At 48.4% G+C, this 10,312-nt stretch overlaps 1 protein-coding gene across 1 annotated transcript; it reads left to right on the plus strand.

Moving 5' to 3' along the window:
- The first annotated feature begins 1,349 nt into the window (after positions 1–1,349).
- Positions 1,350–10,203, plus strand: PLPP5 (phospholipid phosphatase 5). Its single transcript, XM_054017884.1, has 7 exons — positions 1,350–1,472; positions 3,448–3,556; positions 5,680–5,770; positions 6,616–6,679; positions 7,455–7,579; positions 7,973–8,143; positions 8,716–10,203. The coding sequence occupies exons 1-7, from the start codon at positions 1,411–1,413 to the stop codon at positions 8,883–8,885; spliced, it is 792 nt and encodes a 263-aa protein (XP_053873859.1). The 5' UTR covers positions 1,350–1,410; the 3' UTR covers positions 8,886–10,203.
- The last annotated feature ends 109 nt before the right edge of the window (positions 10,204–10,312 follow it).

Here is a 10,312-nt window from a genome sequence, read left to right on the forward strand (position 1 = left end):
CTCATGTGTGAATTCAACTGAATAAAAAAGTTACAAATGTGGTCTATTTGAAAATCTCTGTAGAGAGAGCCGCTATATATTTATAATAGAGCCTCTTTAACATGGATGATCACAGAGGGAAGGCCTGGAATCGATGGGAAGCATTCTGCAGCTCAGTTTTACAAAGCACATCAAAAGGAACTTTGTACAACCGGAAGAAAGAGCTTTTACATTTATATTTCAAAGCCTCTAGAGTCAACAGAGTCAGTTGCTTTGAAAAATAAGTCAGGCCTGATTCTTTCATACTCGTTCTCTGGTGCTGTCATCCTAGTTGAACTGGAGCATTAATCTAGCATCTATTTCTTAGATCTTTAGTGTAATTTAATGTTTGTGCTTTTCTAAATTTATGCGCAACTGGGTTGTGATCTTACATATTGATTGTCCTTTATAAAATATTGTCAGTTGACATTTATACTAGTAACTGTGCTTCAAAGGGGATTGTAGAAGTAGCGGCGGACCGAAGAGACTAATGCAGTACCACTGTGAATTCTAGTGTTGCTCATTATTTGTAGCAGGTGCTTTTTCTGTATGTCTAAAAGAAGGACTGGTTCAGTAGGAAGGGGTTTTTGTTTGGTAATCTTTAACTGATCTATGGATACTCTGGCAAGTGGCTTAAATGTTTCCTGTTGGTCTTATTTATATAGCACCCAAAGTGTACTGAACATTTTACAGACACCTTAGAGGAGGCAGCTTAATCTCAGAGATTTCAGCACAAAAAGGTAACACAGCCCCGAGGCTGACGTTCAGAATATGCTTCCTTATTAAATCTTTTGTTTTTAAACCCTTGGTTTACTGCTTGCTCTATGACCTCTGCCAATTCCTCTTGGGTGTATCTTTAAATCTTGCTTCATTTGTAAAAGGGATTATTTGGGGAATTCCTTCTACTCCCACATGTTTAAAAAGTAAAACATGAATTCTCCCTCCTGTGATTTTATTTTGAAAGACATTCTAAGTAGCTAGTGCGTAGCTGTTAGGGAAAGCTCCTCGGGGCAGAATGGCCAAGCTGTTTTGACAGTTCAGGTCCAATCTCTTTACTACCCCCTGGAAACGCGTGGGAGTTACCTGCATTGCACCAGTGCCTGTGTTGTGTTGTGTGTGTTTTTCCCGGGGGGAGGGGTTGCGGGTTAGCTAGGTGTCCGTAGTGGTTGGGTTGCTCGGTGATGGGGTTTGTGTAACGTTTGGCCGGGGCCGGGGGGGGGCGGGTGTCCGGGTTTTCCCGTAGCGGGGCCGCAGCAGCGGGCGGCTCACGGCAGAGGGCGGGCTCGGGTGGCTCCGGCTGCAGCCACGTGGCCGGGCCCGGGCGGGGAGGAGCCGCCAGCCCCGGCGCGTCTCGCTGCAGGGTGCGGCCGCGCCGTGCTCCTCTCCCGGGCCATGGAGGGTCCACGGCTGGTGGCCGAAGTGGGCGTGCGGGGCCTGCTCGTAGGGGCCTTCCTGTGAGTGGGGTCTGGCCGGGGGGACACGTCGCGCAGGCGGGGGTTCCCCTTGGGAAGCACCCGCACCCGGTCTGGGATACGGCTGGGGAACCCCCCAGAGCAGGCGGGGATCGCCGGGGCGGCCCCCACCCCCATATAGCGCAACTGGGGATCCCCTGGGAAACACCCCCCCCCGTTAGGGACAAGGCGGGGGAACCCCCCACCTTTAGCGCACATGGGGACCCTGGGGCAGCCCCCCCTCCCATATAGCGCACATGGGGATCCCCCTGGGAAACACCCCCCGTTAGGGACAGGGTGGGGGAACCCCCCAACTTAGCACACATGGGGGTCTCCCAGAACAGCCCACTCCCACCCCCCTGGTTCTGTTGATGTGATCCTTCTGTGCCAGCTGGACACTGGACTGAGAGCCAACCCACTCATTGCACTTGGCTACCGGCTGCCAAGTGGTAACTATTGTTACCGGTGGTCTGGGCTGCACTATGACTTCATGATGGGAAACTCTGGAGTCAGACAGCCCTAGTGGTATCTGTGACACCCCAGAACCAAGGAACTGGATGGCAGCTTCAGAGAACCTGGTTTTATTTTTTAGAGGTTAGGTTAAACCTGTACTGGTGTGGAATGCCCCGTTTCCTCCCCTAGTGTAGCCAGCCTGGAGGGATTCAGCACAGAGGTATGTGGCTGACTTGGCTGTGATATTTCCTCTTTCAGATCACTTTCAAAACAGAGGAGGTTCCCTTCATGGAGATAGAGGCCTTGACTGTGTAGGAAAGTTGCCCCTTTAACTCAAAGTGGTTCTTAAATTGATACTGTTAAACTGGTGCATGACACTTTAGTTTAAACCTGTTGACTAAAGTAGAGATTGGAAGGTAACAAATGTGGCTATATTTAAGAATGGCTCTGGATCCTGGGAATTACAGACTGGTGTGCCTCACGTCTATACCTGATAAACTGACTGAAATGTCAATTGAGCTGTGGGACTCATTGCCATGGGATGTCACTGAGACCAAAAACTTTGCAAGAGTCAAAAAAGGACTGGATAGTTATATGGATAAAAAGAATATCCAGAGTAATAATTAATGCTAAACAGGATATTAAACCTCGTGCTTCAGGGTTTAAGCCAATCTCTAACTACAAGAGATCAGAAGGAGCCCTAAGGCTGACAGGGGAGTATCCCACATTTACCTACTGCAGAGTTCTTGGACCTTCCTCTGAGGCATCTGGTGATGGCCACTGTTAAGATATGGTACAGGACTAGAGGGACCTCACCCTTGGGTCTGATCCAGTCTGGCAATTCCTGTGAGATAAGCCACTCTTAAACCAGAATCAGTGTCCACACAGCTTTTTGCATTGGTTTAACTATATTGGTTTAAATTTATCCCTTGAACCAGTGTAGCTTTCTCATGTAGACAAGCCCAAGATGCAACCTGACTACTCATTAGGAAGATAGGATTGGACATATCTGAGAATACCAATGACCCATCTATTTCAGTACCCAGCCTCTGACTGTATCCTGTAACAGATGCGTCATGGACAATCACACAATAACCTGCTAATTGGGAAAGTTTTCTCCTAGCCCCAAGCAGTCAGTGGTTGGCTTGTGCCCTGAAGCATATTGTTTTATCTCATATATATTTTAATCATAGCTAGTATATATGAGAGAGGAATTCATATTAGTCATGTAAATTAGCTAGTGCCTTTTTGAATTCGACCAACCTCTTGGATCCTCTGGTAATAAAACAGAATCACTGTGCTGGCAGGGTGATTTGAGTGTTTCTAACAATGCCTTGTGGCAATAGGTGCGTGCAAAGTGTTTCATCAGTTTCAGCCTTTGTTGCCTTCTAATTTCATTAGTGTCTCCTTGTTCTTGTATTGTGTGAGAGAGTAAGTAGGAGTCACTCAACTGACCATCTCCTTAGAACTACCCAAATCCCAGCACTAGCATGCATCTTTCCAAACTCTCTTGTTTTTTCTCTAGGATCATGGAACTTCTGCCTCCATTTGAACGTGTCATACAGCCTGAAGAGATGTGGCTTTATAAAAACCCATACATAGAAGTGGACCATGTACCCACCAAGCTCATGTTTGTAAGTATTCGCCCAGGTCACTACACTCTTTTTAGTTTTTTTTCTTGAAATACTAGCTATCAGCTAAAAAATCATGGAAACAAACACTCTTCTTAATTTACGATACTAATGATATTTTAGATGATTAGAAATGAAAGAATTTTTAAAATCTGACTTACCTATCCTTACCGATGCTCTGAGATCATTTTTTGCATTTGAGCTTGGACACTGAAAATCAGTTTCATGTTTGTTCGAGTCACTTTTACTGTCAGGTTCTCAGTGCTGCAGAGCTTTGCATTTCACACGCTGCCAGGGAATATTGTTTCAAATCAACTGTTTTCAGTGGAATTTTATTGTATTAAATGTGAAATTGTTTCTGTTGGTCTAAGTTTTATTAGAAATTGTTTTTAACAAAACCTCACCTTTTGGTGAGTTAGAAGTTTTTATTGGAGGTAGGAGTATAACTGTACAAGCAAGCCAAAGAAGAGGGAATGTAGCTCCCTAGAGAAAGAGGAGGCAGGGGAAAGATGAGATGGGAAGAGAGGGAGAAGTGATGATCGATTGGATGAGTGGTTACTGGGTGCTGATCCAGCAAAGCACGTTAGCTTGTGATCAGAGTTCAGCACATGCTTAAGTGCTGTGATGACTCAGAACCTGAATGAAGCTCAAGAAGAATGGAAGTGTGACATAGAGGATTATAGGGACACCCTCAGAAAAAAACAGGCTCCTCTCTGAAAACTGTTTACCTACTACATCTGCAGGTAGACTCATAGACTTTAAGGTCAGAAGGGACCATTATGATCATCTGGTCTGACCCCCTGCATGATGCAGGCCACAAAGCCTTAACGTAGCACTTAAGATCATTATAACTGGAAGAGAGAATTTTAATTCTCTATCAGTTTGTATAGTGAAGCTTACTGCAGGTACAGTGCTGCCCAGACACAGCTTCCCCTGCTGTTTGTGTGGGGTTTCACATAGCAACGGAGGAGAAAAAACATTTAAAGTAGGAAAATGTGATTATAAAACTGCAAAAACTGGACCCCAGTGCAGGGGTGATTTAAAAAAGTGAGATTAAAAAAATGTGTTCAAAGTAAACTCACCAGCTTTCAGGTAGACAGTGTTTCGTTGATGGGCTGTGTCCCTTGATTTGGGGAAGTGGCATTCCTGGCGAGATGCTACAGTTCTTGGATTGGTTGTGGCTTTGGAGGCAAAGAACTACAGTTCCTTTTTGTTGAAGAGGCAGGTACAGCATGTAGGAAATGCTAAAGGAGAAAACTCTTGCATGGCATTTGGATTTGGTGAGTTGACTTTAGGTCAAGTGCCATGTTAGACTCCCAAAGTGACCGCAAATGACAAGAGCATTCCCTGGATCACTGGATGTTGTGACACAATCCCCAAGAGTCCCTTGTCCCTGAGATATCAGCAATAACAACTGCTGTCTCATTACAGCTGCTCTTGTTTTTCTCCCTAGCAAACAATTTGGATGCTACAGCTGATGGATTAATTAGTTAATATTTGCAAAGTGCCTAGAAAGTGAAACATGTCGAGGGCCTTACTGTTCTCAGGAAGCAACGTCCGAATGAGCAGCAGCGAGGGAGCACCACAGCAGAAGTGATGTATGAAAGCAAGCTGAGGCTGCAGGCCCCTATGTCAGTGTGATTATTTATACAGCTCCTACGAGGTGTTTGGCATTTTACAGACGTATATGAATATAAGCCCCCTTAAGAGCTCACCTAAACAGAAGCAGCAGCAGGGCAAGGATATTACACGGACTGGAGATGGACTTTTTAGCAGGGAGAATTTTTGGCTGCTGTTCTTTACCTTTGTTGTCCTTGTATCTGGAGAGCTCCCTATTGATGGACTTTGACCCCTGCAGGTTAGGGCATTAGTGAGAGCTGGATGGCAGACAACAGAGAGGAAGCCATGCTACTGGTACCTACGCTTATTCAGTATTAGCTTCCGACGCTAATAGCTGGGATCAGCTTTCAGTTTGTAAAGAGTGAAGGGGGGAGTACTCTTTGGTTTAGGGGTGAAGGTTTTTAGCCTCCTTTAACAGCTCATGCATTGATTTTTGGTTGGGAAGCCGAGGGAGCTCCAGGAACAAACGTGCAATGTTGTTACTGTGCTGTCTTGTGTCGTTGCAGTTAATTTCGTTTTTGTGTCCCCTGACGTTCATCCTTCTGGCAAAATTCCTCATGAAAGTTGACCGCAGAGACACGCAGGAGGCCTTTTTGGGTGAGCTTCCCTCCCCCCCCCCCCCCCCGATACTCACACCGACAACATTATGCTGAACTGAGGGCATCCTTGGGGTAAACAAGTTCTTCCTTGTAGCAGCAGTAATGCCCAATGGGTAGATCAGCACCCAGCACATGGGATACAGGGAGCATCATTGTACTCATGCAGTGGTTCTTTAGAACTGTGGCTAATGTCACAGCTTAGGGTGGGAGCATGTCCTTGTTACGGTTCAGGAACCTCCGTGTGATGGAGAGTGGGCCTGGGGGGAGGAGGGGTCTCTTGAATCCATTGCTGGTTAGACACAGCATGTTGGCCAGGGTGCAACATGGGAATTGGGAACTTCCTCCTGCTTGGGGCCTATTCGCTGGACTGTCTCCCACTGTGTGCCTTTCACTTACTTGGCAACATCTTGGCTCCACTGAAGTCAGTCGCAAAACATTGGCTTCTATGGGGCCAGGATTTCACACATTGTTCTTAAAAAACTCTGTGGGCTTAACCGCTCTCAGACCATGGTCCCCTCTTGTCTGACTCAGAATCCAGCCCTTCCCTTCAACCTTAAGGCAAACACCTGCAGGGAATGCTCAATGTTGCTGGGCAAGGGACGTTCTTCCCTGCTGCCTGTGTGCCAGGTGTCATGTAAGATGAAAGTGCCACCTCTCAAGTCAAGTCAGAGACACAGGCCAGTGCAGCATCAGCACCAGCTGAAGCATCCCTCTGATAGAGGCTACTGATTAGGGGCTTGGCCGACTCCACCTGCAAAGTTTCTCCAACCGCTGCTGCGGGTGTGGGCTGGTTAAATTTTAACGTGCATTTGGTGCTGATATGGGCTCTTTGCTCTTTTCCAGCTGCCAGCCTTGCTCTTGCCCTGAATGGGGTCTTCACAAATGCTGTGAAGCTAGTCGTGGGAAGGTAAGAAAGTCCATTCATTGCCAACCCCTGCGCCCGCAGACCCAGGCAGTCTTTTATGTGGCAGTCAGCAGTGCGCTGCCTGAGACGGGCTATATTTTCCCAGACCCTTTTGGGGGGAGTGCGGGGACAGACAGGGGGCATTCTCTTAACCACCCACCCTCAGTGAATTTAGTGTGGGGACAGGCCCGATGGGGAATGGCAGTGTCTCTCCACAAAGCAGCAGTGGCAAGGTGAGCTTTCCCTGCATCCTCTCACCAGTGCACTAGCCTATTCTTGGAGGGTCTCTACCAGGCTCTGTGGGGAATTGAGTCACTGTAGCACATTCACTCTTCTGCCAGTTGAGGTGTGGCTACTGGTCAGGGCCTGGGATTGGGACCCCCCCCACCACCACCTAGGCTGCTGAGCAGCTGTTGGAGGGCAATGACTATCTGTTGTAGTCAGGCGCTCTCACTTCCAGAGCTGCCAGCCACCTGGGGGTGAAGGACTCCATACCCTATTCTCTACCCGAAGCCCTTTCCTTCCCCAGGACCCTTTTCAGAACTCTGTGTGGTTCCTGGAATGGACCCGTGGGTTTGGGTGCTGTGTGGACAGGCTGGGTGTTTTGAAGGTTCCTAGAGGGCTGTGCTGTGCTGGGGGGATTCTGGAGCAGGTGGGCAAGGATGCCCTCTGGTGCTTTAGCCTGAGCTGGGGAGCATCCAGTCAAACCATGCCAGCAGCTAAGTGTCTCCTCCTCTGCATGGTGCAGGGTCACATGCTTTGCTTCTCTGCCCATTAGGCCACGGCCAGATTTCTTCTACCGCTGCTTTCCGGATGGACGGGCAAACACCAAGCTGGTGTGCACTGGTGACCTGGACGTGGTGACTGAGGGACGCAAGAGCTTCCCGAGTGGGCATTCCTCTTGTAAGCGTTTGTTTTCCTCTTTGCAATGCATCATGGGAGAACCAAACAAGGGTGAGCAGGTGCCTGGGAGGTGGGATCAACTTTGCCACTGCCTTGCCACATGGCCTGGGGCATGTTCATTGACTTCTTGCCAGGCCTCACTTTTCCCTCTGTAAAATGGCGATGCACGAAGTTCACTGCTATTTGCAGAGCTCCCGAGTGCCAGGTATCAGTACTACCTCCCCAGCCCAGGCTCCCTGTCCCTGCTTTCTGCCTAGTGTCCTTTCAGGACAAGCTCAGAGGGGGCCTTTATACTCTTAAATCACTCCTGGCAATGGATGGCCCTTGAGCTGGGGTTTGTGTGCCTGCTGGGCTCGGGTTCTTAAGTGACGTGAATTTCCCCCTTTTGCCCAGTTGCATTTGCTGGTCTTGCCTTCTCTGCCTTCTACCTGGCAGGAAAGCTGCACTGCTTCACCCCTGGTGGGCGTGGAAAATCCTGGCGGCTCTGTGCCTTCTTATCACCACTGCTCTGCGCTCTCCTCATCGCTCTGTCCCGCACCTGCGATTACAAACACCACTGGCAAGGTGAGCATGCTGGCCCAGGGGAGAGGAGAGCAGGGGCTGTGGGTTGTGATCTGTGGGAACAGGGTTAAGTAATTGGGGCATGCTCAGTGACCATAGTGATGGGCACCATAGAAGACCCTGGATAGGTAGCATGGGGCACTGATGTTCAGGGCTCTAAGTGGGACAAGGGAATGTTGGTGAAAGAAAAAGTAATTTCCAGGGTCGTGATCTCTCATACTCTTTGGGCTGTAAGTAGCGGAGGCAGAGAGCTCACTGTGAAATGTGTGTTCTGCTCAGCACTAGAGCTGAAGATTAAGTGGCAGCTCTAACTGGAGCACCATGAGCAGGCTTGAGGAGGGCAGGCATGGTCCTCACAGTGTGTAGTACCTGAAGCTGTGCCATGGGATGGGGACTTATGAATGGAAAAGTGTCTTTGGGGATCCTTGCCTGGTCTCAGTAAGAGCTCTGAACAGCAGTGGATTTGCCAGGCCCCGCGTTGCATATCATTGTGGTGTTAGAGCATAGCTCCTTGGGGTTCAGTGAGACAGTGCAGCGAGCTGGGGGTGAATAACCCTTTTGTTTCCACCCCACAGATGTGCTGGTTGGCTCAGCGATTGGTTTCACATTTGCATACCTATGCTACAGGCAGCATTACCCTTCCCTGACTGACGCAGAGTGCCATAAACCATTGCAGTGTAAATCGAAACTACCACCAGCACGGGAGCAAAAGCTGGCCAACTCCAGCTTCCACGTGGAAATATAATGATGGGATCCACTTTGCTGGGACTGGCCCCTGGGTAATCATTCCTTCCACTCTTCAGCCCACAGGGTGGGGAAGGGTACAGGCTTTGGGACCATCGCTTACTGCCTACTTGGTGAAGTAACTGAGTAACCCAAAGGAGGAATAGGAATTGCTCCCCTGAACATGTGGTAAGTGGTCCTGCTCAGCAGGCCTGTGCTCGTACCATTCTCATGTGTGAGACACTCCCCTCTTTCAGGCCAGCCCTGGAGGAAGCTGTGTAAGTGACTGTATGCCAGCCTGCAGGAGGGAGGGGAGCAGGCTGGCTACGCCAACATCTAAAGCAAGAACTGGCTCTCTGTGGGGACGGCTTGGTGGAAATCCTGTAGGTGCCTGGGGCCATGTAATAATGTGCGGGGAAGTTAGCCCTCTCCAATGGAGAATATCATTTTATGAAAGGACAGCATGCACCGAGGAAGAGCCGGTCTGTGCTGTATCGTGAGTACGCAGCATTTACTGTGTGCATTTAGAGATAACACCTCCCGCAGCCTGGGCACACTAGGTGTAGTTTTGGTGAAAACGCTCTGTCCTACAGCGGGTCCAACCAAACAGATGCTGGGCTGATGTCCTGGTGTGGCACCCTGGCTGGCTTTGGAATCTCTCCATGCCATATTGTTGGACACTGCACAGAACGCTTTCAGCCCATTTGCTTCCAGAATCCTGCCCCAACTCACACCTGAGGATAGCTGGGCTGTGTCCTCATCACCCTGCTCGGTTTTAATCAGGTCTTGTGTTCCCACATCCTCCCAAGGAAAGGCCATCATCAGCACTGTAGTGCTGGGGAGCCATCTGATGGGCATGACTAACTAATACCATAAGGGGCTGTCACTCATCGTCCCATTGTTAAGAATTAAAGCTAAGCTGGCTGGGGAGATGCTGTGGTGTTTATATTCAATTTCAACCTAGAAGCAGCAGGGCAGTGAGATGGCATCTGTTTGTACAGCACAGTCCATGGGCTCACTGCTTTGTAGGGAGGATGTGTTGCTCTGTCTGTAACTGTTAAAGGATGCAGCATCTTTCCTTGTAGGATGTTTCCCTGTAGACCAATTTAGCAATTTGCATTTGTTTCATAGGAAATATGTTAATTTCAAATGTACTGGAACTATTGACTGTGCCAAGCTAAGGCCTGTGAAGTACATCCTGTTAATCACACCTAAACTAGTTCAGAGTATGCAAGAGCTCAGCCTTGTTGTGGTTTTTGGGGGAGGAAAAGCAGCCTAGTACCTGAATTATGTCATTTACTGGGTTTTTAAATGTCAAATAAAAAGCTGGTTTAAATTCAGTGAAACGAGTTCTATTACTTTTTGGACTAAAGATCATCATCTGTCTTTATGTAGCTGGCTCATTTTATATAAAGTAAGTCAGTTTTGTCTGTCCATTATTAGCAATTC

Source organism: Malaclemys terrapin, chromosome 2 (assembly GCF_027887155.1).
Source record: "Malaclemys terrapin pileata isolate rMalTer1 chromosome 2, rMalTer1.hap1, whole genome shotgun sequence".
Taxonomy (NCBI): Eukaryota; Metazoa; Chordata; order Testudines; family Emydidae; genus Malaclemys; species Malaclemys terrapin.